We start from the raw sequence: 17141 nt of genomic DNA, 5'->3' as shown, positions 1-17141 counted from the left end.
CCCTAGTGGCTATTGTCATAGGGGTGTTCCGCCATACCCTAGTGGATATTGGGTGTTCCTCCATACCCTATTGGCTATTGTCATAGGAGTGTTCCTCCATACCCGAGTGGCTATTGACATAGGATTGTTACTCCATACTGTAGTGGCTATTGGGTGTTCCTACATACCCTAGTGGCTATTGACATAGGATTGTTCCTCCATACCCTAGTGGCTATGGCATAGGAGTGTTCCTCCATACCCTAGTGGCTATTGAGTGTTCCTCCATACCCTAGTGGCTATTGTCATAGAGGTGTTCCTCCATACCCTAGTGGCTATTGTCATAGGATTGTTCCTCCATACCCTAGTAGATATTGGGTGTTCCTCCATAACCTAGTGGCTATTGTCATAGGGGTGTTCCTCCATACCCTAGTGGCTATTGTCATAGGAGTGTTCCTCCATACCCGAGTGGCTATTGACATAGGATTGTTACTCCATACTCTAGTGGCTATTGGGTGTTCCTACATACCCTAGTGGCTATTGACATAGGATTGTTCCTCCATACCCTAGTGGCTATGGCATAGGAGTGTTCCTCCATACCCTAGTGGCTATTGAGTGTTCCTCCATACCCTAGTGGCTATTGTCATAGAGGTGTTCCTCCATACCCTAGTGGCTATTGTCATAGGATTGTTCCTCCATACCCTAGTGGATATTGGGTGTTCCTCCATACCCTAGTGGCTATTGTCATAGGGGTGTTCCTCCATACCCTAGTGGCTATTGTCATAGGATTGTTCCTCCATACCCTAGTGGCTATTGTCATAGGAGTGTTCCTCCATACCCGAGTGGCTTTTGTCATAGGAGTGTTCCTCCATACCCTAGTGGCTATTGTCATAGTAGTGTTCCTCCATACCCGAGTGGCTATTGGGTGTTCCTTCATACCCTAGTGGCTATTGTCATAGGAGTGTTCCTCCATACCCTAGTGGCTATTGTCATAGGAGTGTTCCTCCATACCCTAGTGGCTATTGGGTGTTCCTACATACCCTAGTGGCTATTGTCATAGGATTGTTCCTCCATACCCTAGTGGCTATGGCATAGGAGTGTTCCTCTATACCCTAGTGGCTATGGCATAGGAGTGTTCCTCTATACCCTAGTGGCTATGGCATAGGAGTTTTCCTCTATACCCTAGTGGCTATTGTCATAGGATTGTTCCTCCATACCCTAGTGGCTATGGCATAGGAGTGTTCCTCTATACCCTAGTGGCTATGGCATAGGAGTGTTCCTCTATACCCTAATGGCTATGGCATAGGATTGTTCCTCCATACCCTATTGGCTATTGTCATAGGATTGTTCCTCCATACCCGAGTGGCTATTGTCATAGGAGTGTTCCTCCATACCCGAGTGGCTATTGACATAGGAGTGTTTCTCCATACCCTAGTTGCTATGGCATAGGAGTGTTCCTCCATACCCGAGTGGCTATTGTCCTAGGAGTGCTCCTCTATAACCTAGTGGCTATTGTCATAGGATTGTTCCTCTATACCCTAGTGGCTATGGCATAGGAGTGTTCCTCCATACCCTAGTGGCTATGGCATAGGAGTGTTCCTCTATACCCTAGTGGCTATTGTCATAGGGGTGTTCCGCCATACCCTAGTGGATATTGGGTGTTCCTCCATACCCTATTGGCTATTGTCATAGGAGTGTTCCTCCATACCCGAGTGGCTATTGACATAGGATTGTTACTCCATACTCTAGTGGCTATTGGGTGTTCCTACATACCCTAGTGGCTATTGACATAGGATTGTTCCTCCATACCCTCGTGGCTATGGCATAGGAGTGTTCCTCCATACCCTAGTGGCTATTGAGTGTTCCTCCATACCCTAGTGGCTATTGTCATAGAGGTGTTCCTCCATACCCTAGTGGCTATTGTCATAGGATTGTTCCTCCATACCCTAGTAGATATTGGGTGTTCCTCCATAACCTAGTGGCTATTGTCATAGGGGTGTTCCTCCATACCCTAGTGGCTATTGTCATAGGAGTGTTCCTCCATACCCGAGTGGCTATTGACATAGGATTGTTACTCCATACTCTAGTGGCTATTGGGTGTTCCTACATACCCTAGTGGCTATTGACATAGGATTGTTCCTCCATACCCTAGTGGCTATGGCATAGGAGTGTTCCTCCATACCCTAGTGGCTATTGAGTGTTCCTCCATACCCTAGTGGCTATTGTCATAGAGGTGTTCCTCCATACCCTAGTGGCTATTGTCATAGGATTGTTCCTCCATACCCTAGTGGATATTGGGTGTTCCTCCATACCCTAGTGGCTATTGTCATAGGGGTGTTCCTCCATACCCTAGTGGCTATTGTCATAGGATTGTTCCTCCATACCCTAGTGGCTATTGTCATAGGAGTGTTCCTCCATACCCGAGTGGCTTTTGTCATAGGAGTGTTCCTCCATACCCTAGTGGCTATTGTCATAGTAGTGTTCCTCCATACCCGAGTGGCTATTGGGTGTTCCTTCATACCCTAGTGGCTATTGTCATAGGAGTGTTCCTCCATACCCTAGTGGCTATTGTCATAGGAGTGTTCCTCCATACCCTAGTGGCTATTGGGTGTTCCTACATACCCTAGTGGCTATTGTCATAGGATTGTTCCTCCATACCCTAGTGGCTATGGCATAGGAGTGTTCCTCTATACCCTAGTGGCTATGGCATAGGAGTGTTCCTCTATACCCTAGTGGCTATGGCATAGGAGTTTTCCTCTATACCCTAGTGGCTATTGTCATAGGATTGTTCCTCCATACCCTAGTGGCTATGGCATAGGAGTGTTCCTCTATACCCTAGTGGCTATGGCATAGGAGTGTTCCTCTATACCCTAATGGCTATGGCATAGGATTGTTCCTCCATACCCTATTGGCTATTGTCATAGGATTGTTCCTCCATACCCGAGTGGCTATTGTCATAGGAGTGTTCCTCCATACCCGAGTGGCTATTGACATAGGAGTGTTTCTCCATACCCTAGTTGCTATGGCATAGGAGTGTTCCTCCATACCCGAGTGGCTATTGTCCTAGGAGTGCTCCTCTATAACCTAGTGGCTATTGTCATAGGATTGTTCCTCTATACCCTAGTGGCTATGGCATAGGAGTGTTCCTCCATACCCTAGTGGCTATGGCATAGGAGTGTTCCTCTATACCCTAGTGGCTATTGTCATAGGGGTGTTCCGCCATACCCTAGTGGATATTGGGTGTTCCTCCATACCCTATTGGCTATTGTCATAGGAGTGTTCCTCCATACCCGAGTGGCTATTGACATAGGATTGTTCCTCCATACTCTAGTGGCTATTGGGTGTTCCTACATACCCTAGTGGCTATTGACATAGGATTGTTCCTCCATACCCTAGTGGCTATGGCATAGGAGTGTTCCTCCATACCCTAGTGGCTATTGAGTGTTCCTCCATACCCTAGTGGCTATTGTCATAGGGGTGTTCCTCCATACCCTAGTGGCTATTGTCATAGGATTGTTCCTCCATACCCTAGTAGATATTGGGTGTTCCTCCATAACCTAGTGGCTATTGTCATAGGGGTGTTCCTCCATACCCTAGTGGCTATTGTCATAGGAGTGTTCCTCCATACCCGAGTGGCTATTGACATAGGATTGTTACTCCATACTCTAGTGGCTATTGGGTGTTCCTACATACCCTAGTGGCTATTGACATAGGATTGTTCCTCCATACCCTAGTGGCTATGGCATAGGAGTGTTCCTCCATACCCTAGTGGCTATTGAGTGTTCCTCCATACCCTAGTGGCTATTGTCATAGAGGTGTTCCTCCATACCCTAGTGGCTATTGTCATAGGATTGTTCCTCCATACCCTAGTGGATATTGGGTGTTCCTCCATACCCTAGTGGCTATTGTCATAGGGGTGTTCCTCCATACCCTAGTGGCTATTGTCATAGGATTGTTCCTCCATACCCTAGTGGCTATTGTCATAGGAGTGTTCCTCCATACCCGAGTGGCTATTGTCATAGGAGTGTTCCTCCATACCCTAGTGGCTATTGTCATAGTAGTGTTCCTCCATACCCGAGTGGCTATTGGGTGTTCCTTCATACCCTAGTGGCTATTGTCATAGGAGTGTTCCTCCATACCCTAGTGGCTATTGTCATAGGAGTGTTCCTCCATACCCTAGTGGCTATTGGGTGTTCCTACATACCCTAGTGGCTATTGTCATAGGATTGTTCCTCCATACCCTAGTGGCTATGGCATAGGAGTGTTCCTCTATACCCTAGTGGCTATGGCATAGGAGTGTTCCTCTATACCCTAGTGGCTATGGCATAGGAGTTTTCCTCTATACCCTAGTGGCTATTGTCATAGGATTGTTCCTCCATACCCTAGTGGCTATGGCATAGGAGTGTTCCTCTATACCCTAGTGGCTATGGCATAGGAGTGTTCCTCTATACCCTAATGGCTATGGCATAGGATTGTTCCTCCATACCCTAGTGGCTATTGTCATAGGAGTGTTCCTCCATACCCTAGTGGCTATTGTCATAGGATTGTTCCTCCATACCCTAGTGGCTATTGACATAGGAGTGTTCCTCCATACTCTAGTGGATATTGGGTGTTCCTATATACCCTAGTGGCTATTTACATAGGATTGTTCCTCCATACCCTAGTGGCTATGGCATAGGAGTGTTGCTCTATACCCTAGTGGCTATGGCATAGGAGTGTTCCTCTATACCCTAGTGGCTATTGTCATAGGAGTATTGCTCCATACCCTAGTGGATATTGGGCGTTCCTCCATACCCTAGTGGCTATTGTCATAGGGGTGTTCCTCCATACCCTAGTGGCTATTGACATAGGGGTGTTCCTCCATACCCTAGTGGCTATTGACATAGGAGTGTTCCTCCATACCCTATTGGCTATGGCATAGGAGTGTTCCTCTATACCCTAGTGGCTATTGCCATAGGAGTGTTCCTCCATACCCTAGTGGCTATGGCATAGGAGTGTTCCTCCATACCCTAGTGGCTATGGCATAGGAGTGTTCCTCTATACCCTACTGGCTTTTGTCATAGGAGTATTGCTCCATGCCCTAGTGGCTATTGAGTGTTCCTCCATACCCTAGTGGATATTGTCATAGGAGTGTTCCTCCATACCCTAGTGGCTATTGAGTGTTCCTCCATACCCTAGTGGATATTGTCATAGGAGTGTTCCTCCATACCCTAGTGGCTATTGTTATAGGAGTGTTCCTCCATACCCTAGTGGATATTGTCATAGGAGTGTTCCTCCATACCCTAGTGGCTATTGTCATAGGAGTGTTCCTCCATACCCTAGTGGCTATTGTCATAGTAGTGTTCCTCCATACCCTAGTGGCCATTGTCATAGGAGTGTTCCTCCATACCCTACTGGCTTTTGTCATAGGAGTATTGCTCCATGCCCTAGTGGCTATTGAGTGTTCCTCCATACCCTAGTGGATATTGTCATAGGAGTGTTCCTCCATACCCTAGTGGCTATTGTTATAGGAGTGTTCCTCCATACCCTAGTGGATATTGTCATAGGAGTGTTCCTCCATACCCTAGTGGCTATTGTCATAGGAGTGTTCCTCCATACCCTAGTGGCTATTGTCATAGGAGTGTTCCTCCATACACTAGTGGCTATTGGGTGTTCCTCCATACCCTAGTGGCTATTGTCATAGGAGTGTTCCTCCATACCCGAGTGGCTATTGTCATAGTAGTGTTCCTCCATACCCTAGTGGCCATTGTCATAGGAGTGTTCCTCCATACCCTAGTGGCTATTGTCATTGGAGTGTTCCTCCATACCCTATTGGCTATGGCATAGGAGTGTTCCTCCATACCCTAGTGGCTATTGTCATAGTAGTGTTCCTCCATACCCTAGTGGCTGTTGTCATAGGAGTGTTTCGCTATACCCTAGTGGCTATTAGGTGTTCCTCCATACCCTAGTGGCTATTGGGTGTTCCTCCATACCCTAGTGGCTATTGTCATAGGAGTGTTCCTCCATACCCGAGTGGCTATTGTCATAGTAATGTTCCTCCATACCCTAGTGGCCATTGTCATAGGAGTGTTCCTCCATACCCGAGTGGCTATTGTCATTGGAGTGTTCCTCCCTACCCGAGTGGCTATTGTCATAGGAGTGTTCCTCCATACCCTAGTGGCTATTGTCATAGGAGTGTTACTCCATACCCTAGTGGCTATGGCATAGGGGTGTTCCTCCATACCCTAGTGGCTATTGTCATAGGATTGTTCCTCCATACCCTAGTGGCTATTGTCATAGGGGTGTTCCTCCATACCCTAGTGGCTATTGTCATAGGAGTGTTCCTCCATACCCGAGTGGCTATTGACATAGGAGTGTTCCTCCATACTCTAGTGGATATTGGGTGTTCCTACATACCCTAGTGGCTATTGACATAGGATTGTTCCTCCATAACCTAGTGGCTATGGCATAGGAGTGTTCCTCTATACCCTAGTGGCTATGGCATAGGAGTGTTCCTCTATACCCTAGTGGCTATTGTCATAGGAGTATTGCTCCACACCCTAGTGGCTATTGAGTGTTCCTCCATACCCTAGTGGATATTGGGTGTTCCTCCATACCCTAGTGGCTATTGTCATAGGGGTGTTCCTCCATACCCTAGTGGCTATTGTCATAGGATTGTTCCTCCATACTCTAGTGGATATTGGGTGTTCCTTCATACCCTAGTGGCTATTGACATAGGAGTGTTCCTCCATACTCTAGTGGATATTGGGTGTTCCTCCATACCCTAGTGGCTATTGACATAGGATTGTTCCTCCATACCCTAGTGGCTATGGCTTAGGAGTGTTCCTCTATACCTTAGTGGCTATGGCATAGGAGTGTTCCTCCATACCCTAGTGGCTATGGCATAGGAGTGTTCCTCTATACCCTACTGGCTATTGTCATAGGAGTATTGCTCCATACCCTAGTGGCTATTGAGTGTTCCTCCATACCCTAGTGGCTATTGGGTGTTCCTCCATACCCTAGTGGCTATTGGGTGTTCCTCCATACCCTAGTGGCTATGGCATAGGAGTGTTCCTCCATACCCTAATGGCTATTGTCATAGGAGTGTTCCTCCATACCCTAGTGGCTATTGACATAGGAGTGTTCCTCCATAACCTAGTGGCTATTGGTTACGATTTCAGTGTAGCATTGTGTTGATGAGAGTTCGATCTCGGGTTTTACTTGATTTTTTATTCTACATAATCTATACAATATTAGATAAAAAATAAAAATGTATAACGTTGCTTCCCAGATGCATTTTCATGCAAACGAAATATTTTTCTTGGTTGATATTTAGGTTTTGTTGAAAAAACAAAAAACAAAGCTTTATTGCATAAATTTCCAACTGACTGTCCCTTTACGGTTTTGTTCATGCTTGTTTCTCTGTTTAATTAAAGGATTTTTTGTCAAGAAAACGTAAATGTTGCGAAAACATAATCAATATAATCTTACTTAAACAGGTTCAAAAATAAAATTCAATGTTATTAGGGCCGGATGCTCGAACCAACCACGATTTGCATTTATATGCTCCGACTTATGGGGAAAGCTGTCGAACACAATCGCAATGTGACATAAATCATAAAAAAGGTGTTTTAATATAAACTTGTTAACTAATTTGTTATCCAAATATATTTGAAGTAGAATCCTTATTTGTGTTTTATTTAATGTTGTTAAAAAGGCTGTATTTACAGAGTGGTTGATTAATCAGCTGGATTAAACCCCTAATATATAAAGTGTTAGTAATCAATGTTGTCTGTTGCACTAGCAAAAATCAAAGAGCCTAGTTTCTGTTACAAGTATACATAAACAAAAATATATTTCGCACTCTCCATTTGGCATTTCAGATACAGCAATATATAAATATTACATTGTCGGTTAGATCGCGATTAAATGATTAAATTAGTATTACTATTATAATCCGATTGTTATGTTAATGACATTAGCGATCGGACAACAACTGATCTTGGTACATTGTAACTTAATCAGATGATCTGAGCTTTAAGTTGCCACCTTTGATCACATCAAAGCATTTGAGCGTTTGAAAGAGTCAATACTGCAAAGCTTTTAAAGAAACGAAAAATAATCTTTAAACAAAAAGAGATTAAGAAGTTATGCTTAAGGTTAGCGAATCACAGCAATGTTTTACAATGAAACTTTGATTTTGTACTCAATAATGATAAAAATGTTTGGGTTAGGGTTAGAGTTAAGGTTAGGGTTAGGGTTAGGGTTAACCCTATTTTTTCGCATGTGTGCTTATCAAACGTTAATCGATTATCTATGGTAGCTCCGATTTCTTTTTCTTTGGCGACGAATTGTTAAGATGGTTTTCCTCCCCTCATTATGTAGTTAAATGTATCAACATTTGTGCCTCCCACGCGTATTCACACTTCACCGGATGGAAATGTAAGCTGCCAGGTTTTCAACCATTGTTTTTAATGCAAAAATATCCTATTGCAGAATTTCACAATCTTCTTTATTTTTTATTGACCTGAATAATGGCATCAGCGAAAACATAGGTTTCTGTTCCTGCACTTGTAATAGCTGGCATATCATTTTTGTATAACACGAAGAGTAATGGTCCTAGCACTGATCCTTGCGGATACCATTTATAACACGAAGAGTAATGGTCCTAGCACTGATCCTTGCGGATACCATTTATAACACGAAGAGTAATGGTCCTAGCACTGATCCTTGCGGATACCATTTATAACATGAAGAGTAATGGTTCTAGCACTGATCCTTGCGGATACCATTTATAACACGAAGAGTAATGGTCCTAGCACTGATCCTTGCGGATACCATTTATAACACGAAGAGTAATGGTTCTAGCACTGATCCTTGCGGATACCATTTATAACACGAAGAGTAATGGTTCTAGCACTGATCCTTGCGGATACCATTTATAACACGAAGAGTAATGGTCCTAGCACTGATCCTTGCGGATACCATTTATAACACGAAGAGTAATGGTCCTAGCACTGATCCTTGCGGATACCATTTATAACACGAAGAGTAATGGTCCTAGCACTGATCCTTGCGGATACCATTTATAACACGAAGAGTAATGGTCCTAGCACTGATCCTTGCGGATACCATTTATAACACGGAGAGTAATGGTCCTAGCACTGATCCTTGCGGATACCATTTATAACACGAAGAGTAATGGTTCTAGCACTGATCCTTGCGGATACCATTTATAACACGAAGAGTAATGGTCCTAGCACTGATCCTTTGCGGATACCATTTATAACTGGATTCCATTAAGACACTGTTTACAACGACTCTCTTTCAAGCAAGACTTTTTTTTTTTATTGAAGACGAGAATTTTCCAGACTAAACTTCGCACTATCAGCAATCATTAAGGTAACATTTAAGTGTAATTTGTAGATTTTTCATTCACAACTTTAAATAGATTCATGAGTTATTAACAGGTTAAGTGTATTATTTAACACACACCCCATGTATGGATAATCAATGATCAGGGCAATTAAATTTCTTTAACATAATTACAGACTGACAGTGATATTAACATGTAATATCAGAATTAAGTATATAGAGTAGATATGCCTGATTGTCATTATATGTGTATTACAATATTACATGCATCTAAAGAATCCGAGTTGTGGTTTGAGTTTGGGGTGGGGACACAGTGTTAATGGTCCAGTTTGTTAGCGTATTATAATCAAGTACCACTGTCAAGACAAACTTGAGATAAAAGTATATTATTTGATGTTATATAAATCATTTACATGAAATATAGCACTTATTTAATATTTTTGTTGAACTTATTTGCTGTGTTAAAATATTGGAATAAACTTGCTGTTTGAAATACATGTACATTTCAAAATTAGTATTTGAATTATAAACTTTGAACAACTCAAATGCAATTTCATACATACATTCTATATCCTTGTATTTTGCAGCTACGAAATGCGCTCGGCAGAAACTCCGCTGTAGCCGGTCCCAAGCCCGTGTTGAGACAGGAGGAGGGGATAACCAACTGACAATATCTAACAGTCGACCCGGACTAATGTTACTTACCTAGAGTCGCGAGTAGATGTTATAACCTGCAACAAACAAACAAAAAAAGCGCTCGGGTGTAACTCCGCCGTAGCCGGTCCCATGCCCCTGTTGAGAAAGGAGGAGAAGGTAACCAACTGACAATATCTAACAGTCGACTCGGACTAATGTTACTAACCTAGTGTCGCGAGTAGAGGTTATAACCTAAATCGAGAATTTAAACCTGCAACAAACAAACAAATAAACAAACATGCCGCAGAAAAGTGGGCGTGGTTCTGACTGAAGGTGACAGGTTTCAAACCCAGGTGGCTACAAAGACCGAGTAAGTCTTTGTCTAGAGACTGAGAAGCCGCTCGTATTGAAACGATTAATGGTCGCTGAATAAGTGCCCATTAGTCGTGAGGTCGTAGGCGCTGTAGAAAGCTGATGCGCAAGGTAGCCACTGCGAGGTTCCAGTGCCGGGAGCAATTGTACCAGTACCAGTGCCCAACAAGAGCGCGCGCGGTAGGCGTGTGTGAGCGACATTGCCTTTCATTGCTATAGTTGTATTGTTGTTTTAGAGGTTCCGTGGCAACCAGCACGACCATTTTATCTGTTCTTATATACATGTATAACATATAGATGAATCCATGGTATATATTACCGATTCCATACCGATTGTGAATAGACCAGTCATGTGCGCTGAGGGCACAGCTTGTTTCAAGAGACACTTGGGACGAACCAGGTGCACGTTGCAGTATTTTGTATCTGGTTAACATATTGAAGCAAAGAAATATTCTCATTTTACTGTTCAGATTTTTTTTCTTGTTGGGTTTTCTTTCATGATAAGAAGAGGTAATCAAAGACATGATTAATAAATTAATCAATGACCTTGTTGAAAATCCGTGAACCATTAATTATATATATAAAAACTTGTTAACATGATAATATTCGTATACTTTTACATGATATTAAACTGAACCAGGTGTAAATATTAATACACCTATTGCAGGTCTAAAATATACAATTTACCACATTTTATCATTCTAAAACATTCGGATTGTTACATATTTCTTTCCATTATTTATGGTACCCTATATTTCTTGTATAAATATAAGATATAGGAATTTAAAATTGTGTGTAATGCAAAAGGGAGATAAAACTTCTGTATTACTTGTGAAAATTAATTTCTTTTATACAACCAAAAAGAGATTGATATTAGCAAAATTTGTAATACTTTTATATCCATATCAACATCATCATGATACAGAACACATTATAGCTATAATGCAAGCCCAGTGAAGTTTCCGAAACAGTAAACACAGTATAAAAATAGATGTTTTATCATTTATACTTAAATAATTTTTGAGAGAATTCAGATAAGACACATTGATTTTCAATTAGTTTAAAATCCAAACACCTCAAAATTTAATTTTTTTTTGCATTTGTCTGTTTGTCATGTGTTCCTCTTTAAAAAAAATCATGAGAGAAAAAAGTGTTTACAAGAAAAAAAAAACCTCTCACCAGAAACCATCCTTAAATGCATTTCTTCTTCTATATGGTTTAAATGTAACTCGCACATATATATAAAATTGTTCTCCGGGTATTTTTCAATTCACATTTATCGCTATTTCACACATAATATACTCAACAAAATGATATTTTTAAATCAACGGGCTTTTAGAATATTTGAGTGTTCAATTATAAATACATGATCATACCTATACCTTGAGATTCTGTTGAGATATTAATATGAAGTCGTTACCTTTTACGTTATATTCTGATAGTATAATTTCCCATTTAATTCTTTACGGTTTCACTTCCGAAATAACGATTACAGTTGGATTTTCCCGTATTACCTTAGACCTTCATCGTATGTTGAGTAAGAGTATCTGCGTAATACTAGATGCTCCTTTGCGTTTGTCGTAGGATTCTAAACAGATGACCTTTTCTTCATTGTTATTGTGCGCAAGTTTCACAGAGAACCCTGGGCAACATGCGTTCATACCACCGACTTTTGTTACATGTTTTAGCCCCAATGTTTTTTACGTGATTTTCTCTCCTCTCCAGTTATGTTTGTTTTAGCCCCATTATTTTTACGTGATTTTTTCTCCTCTCCAGTCATGCTTGTTTTAGCCCCATTATTTTTACGTGATTTTCTCTCCTCTCCAGTCATGTTATAGGCGACAATAACTTTTTGATAGCGTCTGTTTTGTTTGCGAGTTTATTTAATTTAATTTAAAAAAAAAGTTGTTTACCATTAAAAATGATTTTAACTGGTTGTGATTTGGTACTTTCGGTTAGCTCTTGTGATACCGAATCTCATAAATTTTGCCACTCTCTCGTTGCCGGTTTCCATAATCATGTTAAACAATGACATCTCATGAATGAACCATCTTTCTGTTTCCTTGTTCCTTGATGTTAAATGCTATTATATTATTCTCTCGTGCTTGGTTAACTTCAGCTAGAACTGTCTTGGGTTTGGTGACTAACACTTGAGATAATACTGGTTCTTTTGTTGTTCCTTGATAAGAACGCTCTACTTTCCACAAATTAATTAATTCTGCTTCAATCAGGTATTTTACGCTCTTTTGTTGCATTTTGCTTCCGGTTTTACCTCTTATGCACTCAATCTGGTTTCTTATGCTGTCATACATTCTCTACATCGAATATAGTTTCCATATCGGCGTTCACGGCCCATTCAACAGTTTCCCAGCACCAAAAACGGAACCCGAAATCTTTTATATAAGAATTAAGTGCAATGCTCCAGCTTGAATCGTCTACGTTTCAATAATTTCGAGTCAGGTTGTTTAAAGCTATCTTGACACGTGAAACACTTCCATGCAGCATATCCCCATCGTTGTTTGAAGGCGTGAAAAACTACCGAATTGTAGTTGCTTCCGGAAGCCGGTTTGTTGGCTGTATTCAAGGATGCCCCTCCATTATCCTTTGCACTTCCCGTTGACATAACTTATTTCTGACATCGATGCATAAGCATCTACAAATTGTAACCTAAACAAATACTTTCTAAAGAAACAACTACCCTAACCATTGACCACCGGAACTAGTAAGTTATCTAAACAGGGATTTTCTCGATTACACTTGATAAAGCCTAAGTGTAATCCTCCCAAAATAATTCGAGATATTATAACTAAGCTAGTCAAAGCAAGCACTTTCTTCAGGAAACCATTGGATAACTTCTCGGAGCAATCTATCAATTTATAAACTTATAATTTATTTGGGTGGAGTGAAAGTGTAATTGTGGATGTATAAAGTGTGAACGTTTTGTCTTTACGTGTGATATGTTTATGTCATGTTTTGCGAACAAAATTTGAAAATCAATAAAAAATAGTTAAAAAAAAAAATCTAACCCTAACCCTAACCCAATCTAACCAACAGTACTGAAGATATTGTACAGAACTCATTAGAAGCCCAATGGGCTTGTATCTTTCACTTGCTTCCAATGCAACAGTGAAGCTGATCTAGGTCATTTATGATTATGTTGAGCTCATGACCACTTTTTTTTCTTTTTAAATATGAGAGTATGTAGGCTAGGTTCACATTTAGATAAAGTGTGAAGATCCCAACATACTACTTTCCTACTATCAGATCTCTTGACATCTTGGTTAAAGGTTTAAGCACATTTTACTCATGTGACCTTGAATGTAGATCAAGGTCATTCGTTTGAAAAAGGTTGGCGACCCTTTATCCCAGGATGCTACAGGCCAAGTATCAGGTATATCGACACATTTGATTTCTGTTTTCTTGTCAGTCAAGGTAATTCATTCTCTCTTCAGGCATGTTATAATCTCAATGTTACGGCCCTCATAATCATTTAGAAATTCTTTGAAGAATTGAGAACATTTGACCTCTGTGACCTTGAAAGGGGATCAAGATTATTCATTTGAACAGACTTGGCAGTCCTTTATTCAATCTTGCTACAGTCACACCATCAGGTCTTTTGGACTCTTGGCTATTTAAAATACGTTTTAAAAGGGTTTCAATTATTTGACCAATGTGACCAAAAAAGCAAGTTAGGGTCAGGCTAGATTTGACAAACGTTGTAACACTTTACGCCTGATATACATAAGGACTTAAAAGGATGTACTATATAAGGCGTTTCATATCTTGGCAACAGCCAGGGTCACATGACGACATGTGTCAATGAGGCACCAATTGAGAAAAACTACAATTCAATTGAAGTTAAAGGGTGTATATTTGAAAATTCATGGTCACCAGATGAAAAGAATTATGCTTCCTGTTGTTGATCGGTTGATCGAGGGAGCTTAAACTCCACACAACATCTGAGGTCATATGTGGATGGTATCATGATTATATATATATTGTGACAGTGTGCCTATGGTATAACTCCAGCAATAAATATAATTTGACATGAGGATCAAACTCAAACTGTAATGCATCATTAATGAAAACGTCAACCATCAAGTTACATATTGAATTGACAAGTGGTCGTGAAAATCACCCCAGAAAAAATAGACCATTGACACTGGACTCGAAGTGCTAGTTTTTCCGTCGATATACATCGTAGGTAGAACTAGGAGGAGCAGTACTATCTATAAATTGAAGTTTAACCATTGGACAATTGAAATCCATCATACAGCTTAGTTGTATGCTGTCCTTACTGGTTTTATTTGAAGCAAAGGTCGAGGTAAGCGGCAAATATTTAAGCTATCCGATCGATACAAGATTTTAATAAAACATAATATATCAATATTGTAATAGGTGAAATTAAAGAACATTGTAAGGTATCTATTACCAGTTCTCGTGATCTCTTCAATGTGAAAAGCCTCGTATGTAAAAACAAAAATCAGAAGTTTAATGACACAGTGGCCCGTTAAGTTCCCGTTTGTATATCATTAGTCTGAAATATCTGGTCTTCAAACACAACAAAGCTGTTGTCGATGAGACATTCAATAATTTTCACGAGCTCAATCTTTCTATTGATCCCAGACATATGTTTAACGAAATATGTTTCCTCACGCCATTGGCCTTTCTAGGAAAAGATAGTTCTTATCTCAAGAGAACAACATTTTGATAGAAAAAAGTTTATGTTTATGTTTAAGAGGCTAAGGGTTAGGGTTATATTGAAAGAAAGTTTGTTAGAATTATTAATAAAAAATAACATTCAATTAATACCAAATCGAGCAGTAAACAGCATCTCCATACGACTGGTAGTAAGAAGTTTTAATATCAGAATTAGGGACATGACCAATTTAATTATCTCTAACTCTCTGACAGTGAATCCAATGCAAGTGCCTCGATAAAGGGAACCCTTATTTAAAAGCTTTTAATATTGATAATGTAAAAATCACCAGTTATGACTTGCCCAGCCATTATTTTGTGATCTGATTAGCATGACGGCCAGCTTGACGATGAATTACATCTCCAGATAACCATAGGCTTGACCGACAACATAACAGATTGGATTCCGCTATGGTGTCCCTCAATGCATCCCCCGTACTTCGAAACTATCTCGGCATTCATTTTTTTTCGTTTCAGGGTAAGCCGTTTTCCTACCTTTACAACAAAAGTGATACATGTTTTTATCGTCGAAGAAGCTATCTATTCTGACCTGTAGCATGTGGATATAATGAGATTGTCAAATCCGGTCCGGTGGACGAGACCAGGGAAAACATTGTCAAGGGTAAGAGAAAATTCAAAATTATACAGAGACAGACACAAATCCCATGCCACACAAACTCCTACAATCAGAAATCATATAACGTTCACAAATGTGACGGCTCTATTATTTAATGTCTTGTACTATTAAAATGACCTTTAACACCGTAGAATAATATTGTTTTAAATGTCGGTAAGTCGGTAAGTAAATAACAGTATCTTAACCATAGAGAACATAATCAGAAGAAGCATTTGGGGTCCTACTCCCATTTCCTATTACTGTTTTTGAATTAGGTGGAACAGCTTTCGTCCTCTTATCACCCTCATGTCCGTAAGAAATGCATTTTACATTCAACAAAGTTGGCACTTACCGTCATGAAGACGCCGTAGTAAGCGAATATTATCAGGCACAAAGGTCCAACAAAGCAGAAGATGAAAATACTTAAAATGTAGCTTTGTATCGATGGATCGTTTGGCGCAAACGACACACCACAAGAAACTTTAGACCCTTCAAGAGTGTAGTAGTTCCATCCAAAAAACGGCGCGGCTGACCAAAATAGCCCCCCCATCCAACAACCAACGATAGCCAGAGCAGCGACGTTGTGATTTATTTTGCTGGCCTGGAGTGGTTTGGCGATGACCACGTATCTGTCAAGAGAGATGGCACACAGAAGGTACAAGTTTGTTAGACCGAGTACGTAAACGAGGAACCCCTCAATTGTACATATCAGTTCACCATGGATCCAACCCTTGTTGTAAGACGAGGACGCAGCAAAAAGACAGACAGACGACATACATAAATCGTTAATCGCTAGGCCCATTACGAACATGTTTGTCGGCGTACGCAAATTCTTATTCTTAATAAATATAAGTAGGGAGCTGCCATTGAAGAACGACCCAAATATCCAATTGCAGAACAACATGAAAGCAAAGATGTTATAATATATTGAAGGATAAATGACTTCAGGATCCAAGTTCAAAGATGGTTCGATGGTCGTGTTATTGCTATTCATTTTCAAATACTTTACGTTCAATCTGTCACCTTCAGTCGAATAGACCCAAGTGTATCTTCCGTTCACACCTTTCAAAGGTTATTTCTATCACTCGTTGTTTTGTTTGTTCTCACCTTTCCTTGGTTATTACTAACACTAGTTCTGTTTGTTCACACCTTTATACGGTTATTTCTAACACTCGTCGTTCTGTTTGTTCACACCTGTCCACGACTATTTCTAACACGCTTCGTTCTGTTTGTTCACACCTTTCCACGGCTTTTTTCCCCCCTAACACTCGTTGTTCTGTTAGTTCACACCTTTACACGGTTATTTCTAACACTTGTTGTTCTGTTAGTTCACACCTTTCCACGGCAATTGCTAACAGTCGTTGTTCTGTTTGTTCACACCTTTCCACGGCAATTTCTAACACTCGTTGTTCTCTTTGTTCACACCTTTACACGGCTTTTTTTCTAACACTCGTTGTTCTGTTAGTTCACCTTTCCACGGCAATTTCTA

General features: G+C 40.6%; 1 protein-coding gene across 1 annotated transcript in view; it reads right to left on the bottom strand.

The window, feature by feature from the left end:
• The window catches only part of LOC117321723 (rhodopsin-like), a 61743-nt gene extending 45097 nt beyond the window's left edge, over positions 1-16646 (bottom strand). Inside the window, exon 1 of the mRNA XM_033876237.1 lies at positions 16005-16646. Within this exon, the coding sequence (XP_033732128.1) occupies positions 16005-16646 (642 nt within the window). The remainder of the gene's footprint in view (positions 1-16004) is intronic.
• Positions 16647-17141: the final 495 nt, after the last annotated feature.

The sequence above is a fragment of the Pecten maximus genome, chromosome 1 (assembly GCF_902652985.1).
Source record: "Pecten maximus chromosome 1, xPecMax1.1, whole genome shotgun sequence".
NCBI classification, from domain to species: Eukaryota; Metazoa; Mollusca; class Bivalvia; order Pectinida; family Pectinidae; genus Pecten; species Pecten maximus.
The sequence above is the reverse complement of the archived record's forward strand: the minus strand, read 5'-3'. Positions and strand labels throughout refer to the sequence as shown.